This window comes from Equus quagga, chromosome 5 (assembly GCF_021613505.1).
Source record: "Equus quagga isolate Etosha38 chromosome 5, UCLA_HA_Equagga_1.0, whole genome shotgun sequence".
In the NCBI taxonomy this organism is placed as follows: Eukaryota; Metazoa; Chordata; class Mammalia; order Perissodactyla; family Equidae; genus Equus; species Equus quagga.
In genome coordinates, this window is record NC_060271.1 from 81,079,910 (window position 1) to 81,100,833 (window position 20,924).

Genomic DNA, 20,924 nt, shown 5'->3' on the forward strand with positions numbered 1-20,924 from the left:
ACTAAAATAAAAAGACCGATAATACCAAATGTTGGTGAGGGTGTGGAACAACTCTCTTGTGTGGCTGCTGGGAGTGTGAAATGGTACAACCACTGTGGAGAACTATTTAGCAGTCTCTTATAAACCTGAATATACACGTACCATTGATCCAGCAATTTCATCCCTAGGTATTTACTTAAGAGAAATAAATACCTGTATCCACAACAAAAGGACTTCCATGTGAACATGTTGTTTATATTAAAAGCCAAAAGCTAGAAACATTTGAATAAATGTCTTTCAACAGATGATTGGGTAAACTAATTGTGGAATATCTATACAATGGAATACTAGTTTGCAGTTTTCAAAAAACCAAACTAATGATACATATAACAATGAGGATGAATCTCAGAAATATTATGCTGGAGGAAAGAAGCTAGACACAAGAGTACGTACTGTATGATTCTATTTATTCTGGAGCAAGCAGTACTCATCTATAGGGTAGAAAGCAAGTCAGTAGTTATATGGGGTGGTGTGGGAGGGAGGGGAGATGCCTACAGAGAGGGAGGAGGAACTGTTTGAAGTGATGGATTGATTGTGGTGATGGTTACAAGAGTGTATATAGTCATGTGTCACTTAATGATGGGGATGTGTTCTGAGAAATGCATCATTAGGCAATTTCATTTTTATGCAAACATCATAAGGTGTATTTACAGAAACCTAGATGGTATAGCCTACTATATACCTAAGCTCTATGGTAATAATCTTAATGGACCACCGTCATACATGTGACTCGTTGTTAACCGAAACATCGTTATACAGTGCATGACAGTACAGTTGTGAAAATGCATTAAACTTTACACTTAAAAGAGTGCATTGTATTATATATAACGTTGATTTAAAAAGAAAGAGTTAAAAAGATGAGGGATCTAGTCTGAGCTCTAGCACTAACTATGTGTGTGTGTTCTTGTGAAAGGAGCTTAATCTTTCTACATCTTTTGCCTATTGAGCAAATGGGGACAATAGGTAGCTCATCTACCTCATTTTGTTATTGTGAAAATGTAAATGAAATAGTTTATTTTGAAATGTCTTTAAGAAAGTATAAGGTCATACACAAATGCTTGGGAATGGGGGTGGGGGAATGTTCCATAAACTCCTCTTCAGGGAAGAAACGCGAGAACTGTAATAACCCATGTGTGAGCTAATATATATATTTTTGGATTTTATTTGCGTGTCATCTTTTAACTTGTGTAACTCCGGCTGTGTCACTTCGCCTCCCTGCCCATCAGTAAAATGATGTGGTTAGACTAGATCTGAGGTAGAAAACTGTAGGCTCAGAGACTCTCTAAAGCCTTTCAGATGTGTTTTCTTTAGCCTCTACAGTGTTGGCCTGTCTAACGTTAATTTAAAGTGTGACTTGTTGCCAGTGTTTAAATCTGGAAATTTCACATAAAGTTTTAGGTTTCCAGCTTATTTTTGGAAATTAGCAGATCTGATAAAATTGGGTCCATAATCCTACATGGCAGCAATTACCTGGAGTTGTGTAGTAGCTGTTCCTTTCCATGGCCATATGCTTGAGTTTCCCACAGTCTCCACCACTCTCTGTAGCCTTTTCTATTCTCCGTGGTAACATTAGAGGAAAGTTAATTCGTTTTTGAGTGCCTGTGATGTGTAGGCACTATTCTAGGGCATGGGGATACAGAGGGGAACCAAACAGACAAAATCTCTAAACTCGTAGTGAGTGGTAAGTACCCATCCACATCATCAAAAATTATGAGAAAATTAGACCAAGAGTGTGATCTATTTTAGGGGAAGTGGGAGAAAGTATGTTTCTTTATGGAAGTAAAAAAAAAATTCCTACGTATTTAATAGGCAAAAGTGTGTATGTGTCACAATTGTCCTGCCTGTTTCAGTTGCTTACCTCAAATAATGATTGGATCATTTTTCTCTTTGTGCTTCAATAAATTCATGGATTTTCCCCAAAAATGCATTCCAATAAAATAATGGAGATTATCTTAGCATTTCAAAAAATGCTAGTAGGCAGAGAGACTAGCACAGGCTCAACTGAATGTTGCCTTTTCTTACCTCTATCCAAACATCCTTAACTCAGCTTTAGATTTGTCCATTTAATCAAGGTCTTGGGATGCCGCTTGATCTGAAGGAAGTATCTCTATAGACAGTCTCATAGCTGCTGCCTTCTGCAATAGCCTGAATGCTGTTTAGCTTGTGGCTGAGAATCTTATTACTCTTATCCATGTGGTAGACCTGTGCTGGAGAAGTGCCTTGAGTGGTGCTGCCTTCTGTCTATCATCTAAGCTGATAATTTATATCTCCATTTGGTCAACTACACAATGATAGTGGCCAACATCTTTAAATTGACAAATCCTATCAGGCTTCAGTTTTGATCCTCATGGTTAAGGAGCCCTGATTTAAATGCTTCTCACCTGCAGATAAGCCCTTGTATGGGCGTAGATGCTTAATGACATGGTTCCATCTACGTTAAGTGTAGTGGTTCGTTGCTTTGCCTTTAGATTTATGATGGTCATGGGCTTTGAGAATCTGGGCCAGCGCCTCTCAATGAGTTATACTTGCCTGGATCACGTGGTAGGCATCTGACCCATTTCTTCAGTCTTGGCTGGAAAATCATCTTGCCACCTGGCAAAGAAAACTACACTGCTCCCATCTGGTGGCAGTTATCTCAAATCGCTGCATCATCGCCCTACTTCTGAAAGGGTGGCCTTGTCCTTTAGTGGTGCCATGTATCACAAAGCTGTAGGAAATAGCCATTCCCAATTTTTGTTCTCCCAGCTTTTATTCTGCGGCACTGTTAGCACTGTCAGGGATGTTGCATAGTTTTCTCTAAGTGAAGTGGAAAGAACATTTTTTGGACAATCAGGAAAGTGACATTGTTCCAGGTTCTACTCATAACTGGCCATGGGATTCCTAAGCCTCACTCAGTTCCTCCACCCATAAAGCAGAATGCTTGGATTTAGCCCTCCCTAGGAGCACTACCAGTGCAAAGTCTGTAGTTCTCTGATTTTTTTTAATCAAAATATTTATAAAATAAATATTCGGGCTGTTCACAAAACAATTATACATAGAAATTTTATAATTTATACTATAATTTACCCTAATTCTAATTGGTTGTAAAACACATCATGAATTTAATAGCTTTTTTGGGGGAAAAAGGAAGACAAATAGTACTTCATTAAATGGACATATTGTAAGAAAAATTCTGATATCCTAAAAATTAAAATCTAAAAAATATGCACCTTAAAATTGAGATTGTTTTTGGTCTGTGTAAGACCTCTACTAGTCAATGCATGCTAGGGTTAAAAAAATTTTTTTGTTGTTAAATACACAGCATTTTATAATTAAAATTGACAATTGAGCTGTGTAAGTGGACTTTAAAGTTTTACAAGAAAATGGAAAGTGTTATTGATATACAAAAATTAGAGCAATGAGGGGCTGGCCCGGTGGCATGGCAGTTGGGTTTGTGTGACTCCTCTTTGGTAGCCTGGGGTTCACCGGTTCAGATCCTGGGCATGGACCTAGCACTGCTTGTCAAGCCATGCTGTGGCAGCATCCCACATATAAAGTAGAGGAAGATGGGCACGGATGTTAGCTCAGGGCCAGTCTTCCTCAGCAAAAAGAAGGATTGGTGGCAGATGTTAGGTCAGGGCTAATCTTCCTCAAGAAAAAAAAAATTAGAGGGGCCAACCCTGTGTGTTCCTGTGCTCTGCTTTGGCTGCCCAGGGTTTCGCTGGTTTGAATCCTGGGCGTGGATGTGGCACCGCTCATCAAGCCATGCTGAGGCAGCTTCTCACATGCCACAACTAGAAGGACCCGCAACTAAAAATACACAACCATGTACTGGGGGTGCTTTGGGGAGAAAACGGAAAAATAAAATCTTTAAAAAAAAAATTAGAGCAATGACAGTTGAAATTAAAGATTGTGTGGTAAATTTTAGTGTTTATGTGAGTACTAGAGAAGAACATAGTTATAGGAAATAACAAACGGCTCATCTCTAGTAAATCATTATCAAAATGCACATTTGGAACATTTGAACCCATTAAAAAATTTTTTTTGACACAAAATTATGTATGTATTTTATGAAAACATGCAGCAGTGCTTTGTGATTAAAGCTCTCTTTGGTTGCAAGGAACAGAAACTTATTCAGGCTGACTTGAAAAAGAATAATTATTGTAAAGATACAACAGAAAATGCCATGAACATCGATGGACAGGTACTGAAGTGCCGCTGGTCCTCAGAGGGTTAGAGCGACACAGTCAGGACCCAAGTCTTCTCTGTCTTAGGCCTGAGGTCTCTGTAACCATTGCTGTTGCTCTGGCAGCTCTGACTTTGCATATGGCTGCCAGCCCCAATACTACACCATAACCTCAAGCTGAGTTCCTGTACTGATGACTTACCTCTGTATTCACCTCCGTCCAATTAGTGGTCACCTCTGTGCAAAGAACAGCCTAGTGATGTTTTTATTTTTGCTATCCACAATCAATGCACAGTGTAGTTGAAGCTAAATTATGAAGGTATACAAGCAGGCACATGGGCTAAGTGTCCAGTATAACTACTGCTTATCCCAAAGCCTTCAACTTGGACAGCTTTGCTCTGCTTTATCTGTTTATAATCCCTGTTAACAATGGCACTGGGCCCCTCATGCAGTGTTTGGGGAGTGAGGTCGAGGTTAGGAGTTCAAAGGATTTGTGGAATGCTAAGGTGTAACATATTCACAGCATTTAAGAATGCTCCAGCTAGTAATTGTTGCCTTAAAGAGAAGAATAACACCCAGCCTCACAGGATTGTAGTAAGAATTAAACAAGAGCTCAAAGTGCCTAGGACAGTGGTTGGAGTGTAGCTGGTTCTTTTTCTTTCATCTCTTTGTTCATCTGTTGATTTGTAGGTTCTTTGGAAGATAATTACTATTCTTCCTTTTTCCTGAGATAGGTGTTTAGCAACAATTTCTCTGACTCTTGCCACCCAATCCCGCGAGTAATACCTCTGAGTCCCCAGAATCTAAGAATGTCTTCTACGCCAGGCCAGCCCTAGGATTGGCTGACGATGGCATCACTACCTTTAACAGTGACGGCAACAACCTGTAGCCACCATAGTCATCTGACTCATTTCTTTAACATGACTCAAAAGAGCTTGTATGTGTGTTTCTCTCACAGGTGGATTTGCTATCGTGTTTCTGGTGAGGACAAGCAATGGAATGAAATGTGCCTTGAAACGCATGTTTGTCAACAATGAGCATGATCTCCAGGTGTGCAAGAGAGAAATCCAGATAATGGTAAGACTGCCTTTCAGACTAGAGACTGCTTGTTTAAAATGGGGGAGAGACTGTGCCCTCTCATAAGAAAGCCAAGAGGGGCTTGTTCCCTTCGCTGAGATGACAGAGGTGGCAGTGAACAGCCATGGGGTGTAGGATGCTGCTCCTGCCTTGGTCACCCTCAGCTGGAGGGTTGAGGAGAAAGAAGCATGTTGAGAGAACTGACCAGTTTTCAGTTTAGAGAAATAGTTTTGGGCATTGGGAAAAGTTAATTTAACAACTTGGTTCCCAGAGTTAACTGGAGTTTAGTCTGGAAACTCTAGCTTTCCAATGAACCTCTTCTTCCAGTCTTCTCTTTTTATTAGTTCCTAACCAGTTTTCAACCCTCTCAAACTCTTCTGTGAACATATCTTACCACGCCTTTAAATTTTGTACATGTGGTTCTTTCCACTTGGAATGCTTTTTTTCTTTTTTTGGCCTAGAAACTTCTTACTCGTATATACTCTATGATTTCATTCTAAAAGTCCGAGAACAGGCAAAAGTGATCTTTGGTAATAGAAATCAGAAATCGGTGATCTAGGTGTGGGAAATTGATTAGGAGGGGCATGTGGGAACTTTCTGGGCCATAGAAATGTTCTACATCTTGTTTTGAGTAGTGGTTACACAGGGCTATACGATTACTCAGTTTTCAAGATTCAGATTCATACTATGTTTAAAGAAAGATGGGGCCGGCCCTGTGGCCGAGTGGTTAAGTTTGTGCGCTCCACTTCGGCTGCCCAGGGTTCACTGGTTCGGATCCTGGGCACGGCCATGGCACCACTCATCAGGCCATGCTGAGGTGGCATCCCACATGCCACAACTAGAAGGACCCACAACTAAAATATACAACTATGTACTTGGGGGATTTGGGGAGAAAGAGCAAGGGGAGTCCCTATCTGGTAGAGGTATATGCTGGAATCTTCATGGATGAAATAATATGATGTCTTGAAGCTAATGAGTGGATTTAGAAGAGAAACAAGATCGACAATTAGTTGATTATGGTCAAAGCTGAGTGATGGGTATATGGGAGTTTGTTAGAGTTGTCTCTTTCACCTCTGTTTCACATTATACATAAAATTTTTTTTTAAATGGTCTTTTATTCCATTGTGTTTCCACAGTACTTTTGTTTGCCAATTATATTGCTTATCTTGTTTTATAAGTAATTCTGCCTTCAGAAAGTAATTTATTTAAAATCAGAAACTGTATATTCCAGCACGCTGCTTGACATAAAGTAAATGCTTAATAAACTTTGGATGAAATGAATGTATGAATAATCTAATAGCAGATGCATATGTTCACCAAGAGGTGATGATTCCTTTGTGCCCTGGATTTTCATGCTTTTGTAAAGAGCAGAAAGAGGTCCAAAGAATGAGTGAGGGTGGCATTGTAGGGGTCCCACCAGGCTTTGCTTGCCCCTGCCGACCCCCTGTGGGGTTGCCGTTTCAGTGGGTACTTAGAGTAACTAGTTGTACTGTAGAAGAAGAACTCAGAATTTTAGAGAGCCTGGTACTACTTTGGATTCTAGAAATCTGAAACCATTTGGGAAGGAACTGTAGGTGGAGATAAGTGTGGCTGTCATCATTGCAAATAAACAAAAAAACCCCAAGGCTCATACGCATACAGTCAGGGCCACATGGATCTGTCTGCAAGGCACGAGTGTCCTCCCACTGCCCTGCCACACAGCTCCAGACGACCATTCTCAGGGTATTTCCCTTCATCCACCCAGTGGGTTTTTTGCATGCTGCTTCTTATTCCTCCTCCTCCCACCTTGCCTCTTCCTTGCTTAGCACTCACACTCCATTTTTTATGTTTGATTCGGCTGTTTCTTCTGCCTGGAAGGCCCTTCTCATTCATTTTCTGGTGTCATGAAGGTACTCCCACTCTAACGTTCTCCTGCTCATTCAGAAACATGTCTGAGGGCTTACTTTCTGCTAGGCAGGCGTCGGAGTATTGGAACTAAGAAGACGCAGGCCCCTTAGGAGCTCACAAATTAATGGGACCTGATTAGGAATTAAATTACATGGGTTCAAGTTCTGGCCCAGCCATGTATAAGCTGTGAGTTTTGTTTTGAATTTAGTTTATATCTTTTTAAAACTTAAATACTCAAATGGGTGAGCTAAACTTGCTATAGAAAACATCAAGCGGTTCCCTGAGGGGTCCTCCTATGCCATTTCAAGGTCCCAGAGGCAACCGCTTTCAGTTGATTCATTTGATATATTTCTAAGTAACATGTTGATATTGCTAATTCTTGATTTTTTTCCCTCCATTTTAGGCATTATATACTATGGAAAGTAAGAATTTAGCTCTCCTTCATCCCATGCATGCCCTTTTCTCCAAATACTTGCATTATTCTCATCTCCCATTCTTCCAAAGTAGCTGTAAGTTTTGGCAATATGTTAGTTATACTAATATTAGTTTTTATATTGTTATGTAAGAAAACATGATTCCTGCCAAATCTCCTAGTGCACTGTGATTACCCTTCCTTTCCTATATAACTCTCTTTTCACTGGAATTAGTAATTGTGGTGGTTTTTTTTGAAAATTTTATTTATTGAGGTAACATTGGTTTATAACATTATATAAATGTCAGGTGTACATCATCATATTTCGATTTCTGTGTCAACTGCATCACGTTCACCACCCAAAGACTAGTTACCATCCATCACCATACACATGTGCCCTATTACCTCTTTTGCCCTCCCCCCTTCCCTTCTGATAACCACTAATCTAATCTCTGTATCTATGTTTTTGTTTGTTTATCTTCCACTTATGAGTGAACTTATACAGTATTAGTCTCTCTCCACCTGACTTTTTTCGCTTAACTTGATACCCTCAAGGTCCATCCATGTTGTTGCAAATGGCGAGATTTCATCCTTTTTTATGGCTGAGTAGTGTTCTGTTATGCATATATACCACAGCTTCTTTATCCATTCGTCCCTTGATGGACACTTAAGTTGTTTCTAAGTCTTGGCTATTGTGAATCATGCTTTAGGGCTCATAGGGAGTGCAAACATCTTTTTGCATTCTTGTTTTCATGTTGTAAATACTCAGAGGTGGAATGGCAGGATCAGATAGTGGTTCTATTCTTAATTTTTTGAGGAATCTCCATGCCTATTTTCCATAGTGGCTGCACCAGTTTGCCCTCCCACCAGCAGTGTACGAGGGTTCCCTCCTCTCCACATCCTCTCCAATGCTTGTTTCCTGTCTTGTTAATTATAGCCATTCTGACAGGAGTGAGGTGATATCTCACTGTAGTTTTGATTTGCAATTTCCTAATAATTAGTGATGTTGAACATCTTTTCATGTGCCTGTTGGCCATCTGTATATCTTCTTTGGAAAAAATGTCTGTTCAGACCCTTTGCCCATTTTTTAACTGGGTTGTTTGTTTTTTTGTTGTTAAGTTATATGAGTTCTTTATATATTTTGGATATTAACCCCTTATCAGTTGTGTGATTTGCAAATACCTTCTCTCAGTTGTTAGGTTGTCTTTTTGTTTTGTTGATGCTTTCCTTTGCTGTTTAGAAGCTTTTTAGTTTAATGGAGTCCCATTTGTTCATTTTTTCTTTTGTTTCCCTTTCCTTGTGAGACATGATATTCAGAAAGATACTGCTAAGACCAATGTCGAAGAGCATACTGCCTGTGTTTTCATCCAGAAGTTTTATGTTTTCAGGTTTTACATTCATCTTTAATCCATTTTGGGTTGATCTTTGTGTATGATGTGAGCTAATGGTGTACTTTTCAGTCTTTTGCATGTGGCTGTCCAGTTTTCCCAACGGCATTTATTGAAGGGACTTTCCTTTCTCCATTGTATGTTCTTGGCTCCCTTGTAGAAAATTAGCTGTCCGTAGATGTGTGGGTTTATTTCTGGGCTCTTGATTCTGTTCCATTGATTTGTATGTCTGTTTTTGTGCCAGTACCATGCTGTTTTGATTACTACAGCTTTGTAGTATATTTTGAAATCAGGGAGTGTGATGCCTACAGCTTTGTTCTTTTTCCTTAGGGTTGCTTTGGCTGTTTTTTGGGGTTTTTTGTGTACTTTTCACTGATTTAATCCCAAACTCTCCCCAAGTTGCATAAATTATTTTTTTAATTCTTTTAAACACAGTTAGTATTCCGTCAGTTTTATCTTCTTGAAAAAGTCTCTCAGCCTTCTGACTTGATGGAATCTATGTTAGTTGCTCTCTAGGACTAATTTATAGTCTTGGAATTTCCTAGGGATTCCCTTGGTCTCTCTTTTTTTTGCTTTACTTCTTTGTTTTGGTGGAGCTTATCCAGTTTCCTGAGGCATGGTAGGTAAATTTTTGAGACCATGTAAGGTCTGGAAGTGTCTTTCTTTTACACTCATATGTAGCTTGTGTATAAAATTCTGGGCTGGAAATCATTTCATTCAGATACATGAAGCATTGCTCTATAGTATTTTAGCTTTCATTGTTGTGCTTGGGAAGTCCAAGGTCATTCTAATACCTGGTCCTTTGAGTGTGACTCATTTTTTCTCCCCAGAAATTTATAAATTTTTTCTTTGTTTACAGCGTTCTGAAATTTCTTGGTGATATACTTTGGTGTGTGCATTTATTATTTATTATGTTAAGTGTTTGGTGGTCTCATTTAATCTAGAAACTCATATCCTTGTGTTGTGGGGAATTTTAGTTTGTCTCATTTGATGATTTCCTTTTCTGTGTCCCCTCTGCCTGAAATTGCTATTATTTGGATGTTGGTTCTCCTGAATCGATTTTCGAATTTTTTGTTTTCTCCTCTTTATTTTTCATTTCTTTGTCTTTTTTCCTCTACATTCCAGAAATTTTCCTCAGCTTTATATTCCAGCCATCTTGTTGAATTTTTTTATTTATCAAGCTTTTTAATTTCTAAGATCTTCTTCTTTGGTTTTGTTTCTAATTTTGATGAAGTCCCATTCATCAATTTTTCCTTTTGTGGGTCGTGTTTTTGCTGTCATTTCTAAGGACTCTTTGCCTAGCCCTCGATTCTAAAGGTTTTCTCCTATTTTATTCCCTAAAAGTTTTACATTTTACATTTAAGTTTGTGATACGTTTTGAGTTAATATTTATATAAGATGTGAGACTGAGGTTGAAGTTCGTTTTGTTGTCTGTGGGTGTCCATTTGCTCCAGCACCATTTGTTGAAAAGGCAATCTTTCCTCCATTGAATGTTTTTGTCAAAAATCAATTGGGCATATTTGTGAGGGTTCATTTCCAGACCTTTCTATATTGTCTATTCTGTTCTGTTAATCTGTGTGTCTATCCTTCCACCAGTGCTACACAGCCTTGATTACTGTAGCTTTATAAGTCTTGAAATCAGACTGATTTTTCCCGCTTCTTTTTTTCCCCCAAACTTGTTTTAACTATTCTAGTTCTTTTATCTTTTCATATAAATTTTAGAATACTCTAATCTGTATCTACAGAATGTCTTCCTAGAATTTTGATAGGAATTTCGTTAAACGTGTATATCAGTTTGGGGAGAAATGACATCTTTTCTATGTTTAGTCTTCTAATAAAGGAACATGATACATCTCTCCATTTATTTACATCTTTCATTTCTTTCATCATCATTGTGAAGTTTTCACCACACAGGCTTTATACATGTTCTTAGATTTATACCTAGGTTTTTGTTTTGTTTTGAGTAATTATAAATGGTATTGAGTGTTTAATTTTGTTGTCCATGTGTTTATTGCTGGTATGTAGAAAACCGCTTGATTTTTCTGTTTATTTTGTATCCTGTAACCTTGCTGAATTTGCTTACTAGTTCTGAGAATTTTTCTCTAGATTCCTTAGGATTTCCTATACAGACCATCAGGTCATCCGCAAATAGGGGCAGTTTCATTCCTTCCTATCTGATCTGTATCCTTTTTGTTTCCTTTTCTAACCTTATTGCACTGGCTAGCACTTGCAATACTATGTTAGGTAAGAATGTTGAGTAGACATCCTTGCCTTGTTCTCAATCTTAGGAGGAAAGAAGTCTTTCACTATTAAGTATAAGGTTAGCTGTAGTTTTTTACAGTTTTTTAAAAAAATCTATTTGAGGAAGTTCCCTCTATTTTTTATTTTTCTAGGAGTTTTTATCATGAATCGGTGTTGAATTTTGTCGAATGTCTTTTCTGCATTGGTTGATATGATCATGTGATTTTTCTTCTTTAGCTTTAATACAGTGGATTATATTGATTGATTTCCAAATATTGGACCAGACTTACATCCCTATAATAATTCCCACTTGGTCATGGTGTATAATTATTTTTATATATTGTTGAATTCTTTTTGCTAATATTTTGATGAGCATTTTTGCGTCTATCAGCATGAGGGATAATGGTTTGTAGTTGTTTTTTATAACTGTCTTTTCCTGGTTTTGGTATCAGAGTAATTTTGGTCTCAACATGGATTGGGAAGTGTTCCTTCTTCTGTCTTCTGGAACAGATTTTTTAGAATAGGTATTTATTCTTCTTTAAGCGTTTGGTGGAATTCTCCAGTGAAACCATCTGGGCCTGGAGACATTTTGGGGGGGGAGTTATTAAATTGCAATTTCAGTTTCCTTAATAGTTAACAGGGCTATTCAGATTATCTCCTTCATGTTGGGTGAAGTTTGATAGTTTGTATTTTTGAGGAATTGGTCCATTTCACTTCAGTTATCAAATTTGTGCATGTAGAGTTAGTTGTTAGTAATATTTTCTTATTATCCTTTTGATGTGTGCAGGGTCTGTGGTGATAACCCCTGTTTCATTCCTGATATTGGCAATTTGTATCTTTTCTTTTTTTTGTCAGTATTGCTACTGATTTGCCAAATCTATTGATGTTTTAAAAAACCCATCTTGTTTCATTGGTTTTCTCTATTTTTCCATTTTCAACTTCATCAATTGCTGTTCTTACACAGTCATGTACCACATGACATTTCAGGAAAGAGCCGACCGCATATATGATAGTGATCCCACAAGATTAGTACGATATAGTCTTGGTGTGTAGTAGACTATATACCATCTAGGTTTGTGTAAGTACTGTAGGAGAGGAAGAAATTTTCCTCTACCCTCCTAGGTTCTTCTAGCTGGTCTAAGAATTAAATAGACATGAGACAGATTAACAGGAGAAAGACAAACAAAAGTTTAATAATATATATACATGGGATAAACCCAGGAAAACATAGTAACTTGCCAAAATGGCTGAAGCCCTCATGTTAAATACCATCCTCAGCTAAAGACAAAAGAAGATGTTGGAAGTGGGGAGAGTCAGGGACTTCAAAGGGATGGAAGGCAATTCATAGGTAGGTGAAAAGGAGAAACGTTTGGAAAACAAGTGTTTGACCACACAGAAACAGAAGAACACAGAGGGGAACCCAACAAACAGGTTTTTCTAGGTTCCTCCCTGTCTACCACCTAGTTTGTGTCATGCTAAGGTGATAGCTCACTTCCTGAGACAGGTTTTATTATCTGAATTCTTTAAGGCAGTTAAGGGGGAGGTAACAAAGAAAGTTTGTGTCTTTTGTTTCTTAAAAATAATCAGCCTAAAATAATCCTCATGTTAAAGCCAGACATTTTGGGGTGGCAAATTTTGTTCCCCTTCAGTACACTCTACACACAGTGACAAAATTACCTAATGACATGTTTCTTGGAACATATCTCCATCATTAAGCGATGCATGAATGTACTTAGTTCTTTCTGCTTGGTTTAAGTTTATTTTGCTCTTCTTTTCCTAGGTACTTGAGGTGAAAGTTTAGATTGTTGACTGAGACTTTTCCTCTCCTTTATTATGTACATTTAGTACTGTAAATTTCCCTCTTAGCACTTTATTTTGATATATGTATTTTATTTTTCAATTCAATTTTCAATTCAAAAAAATGTATTTTTTTATTTCCCTGAGAATTCCTCTTGACTCATGGATTATCTGGAAGTATATTGTTTAGTTTCCAAGTGTTTGTCAGTTTTTCTGTTATCTTTCAGTTATTGCTTTCTAGCTTGATTCCGTTGTGGTTGGAGAGCACACTCTGTATGATTTCATTTCTTTTGTATTAATTGAGGTTTGTTTTATGGCCCGGGATATTGCCTATCATGATATATCTTTTGTGGGCACCTGAAAAGAGTGTGTATTCTGTTTGTGTTGGGTGAAGTGTTCTATAAATCTTGATTAGATCCTGTTAGTTCATGGTGTTGCATTCTTCTGTATCTTTGCTGATTTTTGTCTAGTTGTTCTATCGGTTGTTGGGAAGGGGTGTTGAAATCTCAAACTATAATTGTAGTTTGTGTCTTTCTCCTTTCAGTTCTATCAGTTTCTGCTTTACATGTTTTGCAGCTCTGTTGTTTGGTGCATGTGCGTTTAGGATTGCTATGTGTTCTTGATAGATTGACCCTTTTGTCATTACTTGATGTCCCTCTCCATCTCTGGTAATTTTCTTTGCTCTGAAATCGACTTTATCTGATATTAATATAGCTACTTCTGTTTTTGGGGATTCAAATTTGCAGGGTGTATATTTTTCTATCCTTTTGCTTTGAGCCTGCCTATATTGTCTTATTTTTGAGTGAGTTCTTGTAGGCAGCATATAGAGGGGTTGTGTTTTTAAATCCACTCTGCCAATGTCTGTCTTTTACTTGGTATATCTAGACCATTTACATTTAATGTGGTTATTTGTTAGGCCTAATAAGTTAGGCCCTAAATCTCCTATTTTATTTCTTGTTTCCTTTTTGTTTTCACTATTTTTTGTATGTTTTTCTTTTCCTGTCTTCTTGTGGTTACTTGAACTTTTTTTAGAATTCCATTTTGATTTATCTAGAGTGTTTTTGAGTATATTGCTTTGTATAATTTTTTGACAAAATGGACTCTATTTTGTAGAGCAGTTTTAGGTTCACAGCAAAATTGAACAGAAAGTACAGTCTCCACATATCCCATCCCCCGCCCTCCACTCTCAGCCTCCTCCACTATCAACATCCAGCACCACAGTGGTACATTTGTTATAATCAGTGAACCTACATTGACACATCATCACCGAGAGTCCATAGTTTACATTAGGGTTCACGTTTGGTATTGTACATCCTATGCGTTTTGACAAATGTATAGTGACATGTATCTACCATTATAGTATCATAAGGGATTGTTTCACTGCCTTGAACATCCCCTGTGCTCTGCCTGTTCATCCCTTCCTCCCCTAGTCCTCTAGCAACCACTGATTTTTTTGTTGTCTCCATAGTTTTGCCTTTTTCAGAACATCATATAGTTTGGAATCATTCAGTATGTGGTCTTTTCAGATTGGCTTCTTTCATTTAATAATATGCATTTAAGATTCTTCTGTGTCTTTTCATGACTTGATAGCTTATTTCTTTTTGGAGCCGAATAATATTGCATTGCATGGATATATCACAGTTTACCCATTCATCTACTGAAGGACATCTTGGTCGCTTACAAGTTTTAGCAATTATGAATAAAGCTACCATAAACATATGTGTAGGTTTTTTTGTGGGCATAAGTTTCAGTTCATTTGGATATGTTTCATAGATTTTCAACTAAGCAGTTATTTCAATTTTGAAGATTTCTTTTTATGTTTCTAAGCCAATATTTAAATTTTTATTTAATTTTAATTTTACTCTTTTAAAAATAAATTTTTTATTGTGGTCAAAAACTCATAACTTAAAATTTACCATCTTCACCATTTTTAAGTTTACAGCATTGTTAACTATAGGCACAATGTTGTACAACAGATCTCTAGAACTTGTTCATCTAGCATTACTGAAACTTTATACCTGCTGGATAGCATGTCTCTGTTTTCCCCTCCCTCCAGCTCCTGGCAACCACCATTCTATTCTCTGCTTCTGTGAGTTTGGCTATTTTATATACTTCATATAAATGGAATTATATAGTATTTGTCCTTCTGTGACTGGCTTATTTCACTTACTGTAATATCCTCAAGACTCATCTATGTTGTAGAATATGACAAGATTCTTTCTTTTTTAAGCCTGAGTCATATTCCATTTTGTGTCTATACCACATTTTCTTTTTTTTTTTTTAAAGACTTTATTTTTCCTTTTTATCCCAGAGCCCCCCGGTACATAGTTGTGTATTTTTAGTCATGGGTCCTTCTAGTTATGGCATGTGGGATGCCGCCTCTTCCTAGTTCTTGGTATGACAAACAATTGTCAACATCTTCAAATTATGTTATGAGATTCTGGATTTTATATAAACCTTCTGTTTTAACTGGTTTGCACTCTGACAGAGGATTGATGAGGGTTGGGAGGTGCTCTGTTGTGACTACTAGGTAGGGGTAGAAGTTAGGTTTCCTTTTGAGCGTCTGTTAACACCCCAGGAAGTGCTCCTCATTACTACTAGGTTGAGGTGGAAGTTTCAGTTTCCCATTAGGCTTCCACTGATACTTTCCTGGCTGGAAAGTTAGGAGTGCCTTGGTGTTGCTCCCCATTTGGCCTTTACTGACACTGTGGAGGTGGGAGTTGGCTTTGTTACTGCTTAGTGGTTGTGAAAATCTTGGCCGCCTCTGACACAACCCCAGTGGGAAGAAGGAAGAGCACCTTCTTATCACCTACAGACATGAAGGTCCTGACTCCCTACCCGGCCTTCTCTAACACTACCCATCCCAGTGAGGGAGTGGGAGGGGTAGTTGTGGTGCTTGTTGCATCCTCATTGGGATGGAAATCTAGGCTCCACACTTGGCCTTTGCTGCCATGGCTCGAGGAGGGGCTGCAATTTTTTCCCGTGGTTTTCAGCTGGTGTAGAGTTGTTAGTATCTGTGAGTTTCTGTTTTACTAGGTTGCCCCTTTCCTGGGTTTGACTAGAGAGAGCAGGCTTTCTTTGTGCCCCCTGGTGTTTTCAGCTTACCAACTTCTTCAGTTTCCAGTCTGAAATATATGAGGCAAGAAGAAAACCCAGGTAACTCACCACCACGTCTTTCCTTGGGTCCCAAAGTTCCTAGCCAGTCTGCCTTCTACCCACATTTCTGACTCTTGTTATTATGTTTGTTTTATATATAATGTCCGAAGTATTTAGTTTTACTTAGCTGCAGGAATAGAAAAGAGTACATTTACTCTATCTTCCCTGAAGAAGTCTTCAGTTTATGTCTTTTAAAAACCAAGCTCTTTATATCATTTAGTAAGGCTTTAGAAGGAAGCAGAGATAAATGCATGTATTCAACTTACTTTTTAAAAAAATTTCTTACCATTTTTAATGAACATGCTCTGTGATGTTTTTAACCCCCCGGGCTCAGACTTCTGTCAAATAGAGGCCATAACCCCAGCCTTACCTCTCTGAGAGATTGTAAGAGTTGTGTCCGTATAAATAGTACGTACATATTGTTTGAATTTACCTGAAGGATGAGAGAGAGAGAGAGGGAAGGGAGAGAGGGGGATGTTTCCCTATATGAGGAGTTGAGTAGAAAATAATTGTCTACTGTTTTTTTGCTTTTTGAATATTAATATTTGACTTATTTTTACAAATTAAACTTTAAGCTGTTTTATAGTCATTTGGATGAGTAATTGGATCCAGAGTTTTCAGATTAAGTAAGAACAAGCCATGTCGTATCAACATCATGTCCTCCTTTGGGAAGGTGTCTGGATAGGGAGCTCAGGGAAGTGCAGTAGATCCAGTGTCTGTGGATCGTGTCATTGGGTAAGGACACTTGCCAGAGATCTGTGAACAAGATGGAGCATCTAGGCTGGATGCTAGGTGTAATTTCTGCTGTTTATATTGGTTTCTGATCAATGGTTTGATATTAATCTGGAGGAAACTTTCTAAGAAAAACACTGCAGCTTACCATCAGCTTTATGTTATTTTATATTTAATGAATAACTTGGTTAAAGAAATAGAAGACAGACTTATAAATTATGTACCTAATGTAAAGTTGGAAGATATAACAAGTACATTGAGTGATAGAATCAGGATCCAAAATGATCTTTACAAATTGGAACAATGAGCTGATTCTAATGAGAAGAAATAACAAGGTAAGGTCATATACTTGGATTTTTATTTTATTTTAATCAACTTTCTAAGCACAGTTCTGGGAAGGCAGAGATTAAAAGCAGCATGAGTAGAAAAAGACTTAAGTATTTTAGTGGTCAGTTAATTTGATATAAAAGTATGCTATGATGTGGCTGCCAAAAGAGAAAAGAATGTGATTTTTTTATCTACATTAGTAGAGTTAATAGAAGGTGATGGTGCTGGTCTATTTTGCGTGAGTCAGACTAGGCCTGGAGTATTTCGTTTGTTTCTGGAACCATTCTTATAAAAAGAATATAGACAAAGCAAACCGTTTAAGTGTGGGAGCAGCCAAAATGGTGATGTGACTAAAAGCTGTGTCAATGAAAGTGAATATGTTTAACCTAGAGAAGAAAAAACTTAGAGTCTAAGTAATAACATTTCAGTTGTTTAGAAAGTGAAAAAATAGACTAGACTTGTTCTTTTTGTTCTGAAGAGGACAATCTAGAATCAGGAGGTGGAAGTTTCCAGCTTAATGTAAAGAAGAGCTGATCAACAGTGAGGCTGCCTGCAGGTGGCCTGAGGGCCCAAGGAGATGATATTATTCTGAGAAAACTGCTCTTCAGAAGGCTATAGCAGGGTGTTAGATATGGGCTGCCTGGTTGCTCTAGATCAGTGCTACTGAAAGGATCTTGTTTTCCTTTCTTTTCCTCACCCTTGTGTGCTTGTTTATTTTCCCCCCAGCATCATATTGCTTTTCTTAGTTTACTTTGTAATGTGAGATAAAATTCATCCTTTTAAATAGAATTCAGTGATTTTTTAATATATGCACAGGGTCATTCCCCCATCACCATTTATCTAATTCCGGACCATTTTTGTCATCACCCTGAAAGGAAACTGCATACCCGTTAGCAGTCATTCTCTATTCCTGCTTGCCCCAGTCCCTGGCAACCATTAATCTATTTTCTGTTGCCGATTCTGGACAGTTCTTATAAATGGGCTCATACAATATGTGGCCTTTTGTGTCTGATTTCTTTCACTTAGCATAGTGTCTTCAAAGTTTGTCCATGTTGTAGCATGTATCATTACTTAATTCCTTTTCATGGCTGCATAATATTCATTGCATGGTGATGCCACGTTTTATTCACCCTGATGGACATTTGGATTGTTTCTTCTTTTGGGCTATTATCAGTAATGCTGCTATGGACATTTGTGTACAAGCTTTTGTGGACATAATGTTTCATTTCTCTTGTGTGTATACGTAGAGGTGACATTGCTGGGTTGTGTGGTAACTCTACTTTTGAGAAAATACCAAACTGTTTTCTATAGAAGCTGCACACTATTTTATATTCCTACCAGCAATGTATGAAAGTTCCAATCTCCATATCCTTGCCAGCATTTTTTTATTGTTTCTGTTTTTGATTATAGCCATTCCAGTGGTTTTGAAGTGATATCTCATTATGGTTTTGATTTGCGTTTTCCTAATGATTAATGGTATTGAGCATATTTTTATGTGCTAATCAGCCATTTGTATATGCTCTTTGGAGAAATGTCTGTTCAGATCATTTGCCAATTTTTATGTTGGATTGTCTTTTTATTGTTGAGTTTTAAGAGTTCTTTATATAGCCTGGACACGATTCTTATCACGTGTATGATGTGCACAATCTTTTTCCGTTCTTTACATCGTCTTTTTGCTTTCTTGATAGTGTCCTTTGAAGCACAAAAGTTTTTAATTTTGATGAAATGCAGTTTATCTATTGTTTTTTTTTGATTGCTTGTACTTTAGGTGTCATATCTAAAACCATTGCCTAACCCAATATCATGAAGATTTCCGTGTATGTTTCCTTTGAGGAGTTTTTAGATCTTTGGTCCATTTTGAGTTACTTTTTGTATATAGTGTGAGATAGGAAATCAACTTGATTCTTTTGCATGTAGACATCCAGTTATCCAGCACCAGTTTTTGAAAGGACTATTCTTTCCCGCATTGAGTTGTCTTGGCGCCCTTATCGAAAATCAGTTGGCCATAAATGTATGGGTGCTACTCAAAGGATCTTGTGCCAGAATGCCAAGCAATGAACTGTTTCTCTCATACATGAAGTCTCACTAGGAAAAGAAGTCGGCTTAGTGACTTGATTGATTTATGTCCAAGAGCAAGCCCCTTATCTCCTTATGGACTGGTAACAATTGACTAGCTAGCAAATGTTTATGGATCACATTTTGAGAAGCACTGCTCTGGGTCTTTGCTACTTTGAGTACCACTGACCAGGAGCATCCCAGGCCCTATCCCAGAGCTACTAGGTTAGAATCTATTTTTAAACAAAATCCCCAGGTGATTCATATTCATATTAAAGTTTGAACAGCACTGCTCTAAAATCAGACTCTAAGTGACTTTAAAGATCTATTCAGTAAGTACAAGATTAATTAATGAATAAGACTTGGGAAAGGGAGGGTACAGTACTCCCATCTTACCCACAATGGATACATTCCAAGACCCCCGGTGGATCCTGAAACTGCACATAGTACTGAACCCTATGTATGCTGTGATTTTTCCTGTACATATATACTTATGGTAAAGTTTAATTTGTAAATTAAGCATAGAAGAGATTAGCAACAATAACATAGTAAAATAGAACAATTACAACAGTATACTGCAATAAAAGTTATCATAGATCTTAGTAGCATCAGCGTATGATTTTTTTCTTTCCTGATTAAGTCAAGAACTTTCACCTTTTCACTTAAAGGAAGCACTTTATGGCTTCTCTTTGGCGTATCCAGACTGCCAGCATCATGACTTTTGTGCTTTGGGGCTGTTATTAAGTCAAATAAGGGTGACTTGAACACTGTGATACTGCGACAGTCAATCTAATAACTGAGAAAGCTAGGTGACTAAGGGATGAGCAACATATGCAGCATGGATATGCTAGACAAAGGGATGATTTGCATCCTGGGCTGGATGGAGCAGGATGGTGTGAGAGTTCATCACGCTACTCAGAATAGCATACAATTTAAAACTTTTGCATTTCTGGAATTTTCCATTTAATATTTTCAGACCGCAGTTGAGCATGGGTAACTGAAACTGAGGAAAGCGAAACCATGGACAAGCGAGGACTGCTGTACATATGAGGGTAGGCAGGAGAATATCTGAGACTTCTTGCGTGGCAGAAATCCATAGGGCCCTAGATACATTGGCCTTCAGTGCAACCGAGGGCCAACCCAGATCTCAAAGTGTTTCTTTTCACTACTGTGCTCGACTTCATAGTCTTTGCCTGTGAATAATTCCTTGAAGAGAGTTATAAAGGAAATTCGGAGTTTTAGAGAAAAAGGGGATGGACTAGTAAGGCGGGACACTTTTACAAAGCAGCTTTGGGAGAGAGAAACTAATTCTGGGCCTTAGAACTGCTTTCCTTTATCTTTAAGTTACGAAGAAGCTGAAATTTGGTTAAAAGTGTCTGCGGAACCATAGTGTGATTCTAGAAGTAGGCAGCAATAGTGCTGAGTCATAAACTCAGAAAACGTTGAATATTTGAATGGAGGGTCAAAACAGGTAAATATACCTCTTTGGAAACTTGCTCTATGCAAATGTAGGCACTGTCAGCATCAGGAATTTGCAGGCATCATGTGGGCATCCCAAGGAAAGGTGGCCTGAGCAAATGATGTATAGGGAAATTAGTTATATACAATACTCAGTTTTACTATTTTGAGGTGAGTGATGTTTTGATAT

The 20,924-nt window shown here is 37.9% G+C and overlaps 1 protein-coding gene across 17 annotated transcripts in view; it reads left to right on the top strand.

Annotated features, from left to right (window-relative positions):
* Nucleotides 1–20,924, top strand: part of AAK1 (AP2 associated kinase 1) — a 165,183-nt gene that overhangs the window by 66,422 nt on the left and 77,837 nt on the right. For all 17 annotated transcript variants that reach the window (XM_046660222.1, XM_046660228.1, XM_046660231.1 and 14 more), the window contains exon 3: nucleotides 5,163–5,281. In XM_046660222.1, coding sequence (XP_046516178.1) covers nucleotides 5,163–5,281 — 119 coding nt within the window. The remainder of the gene's footprint in view (nucleotides 1–5,162; nucleotides 5,282–20,924) is intronic.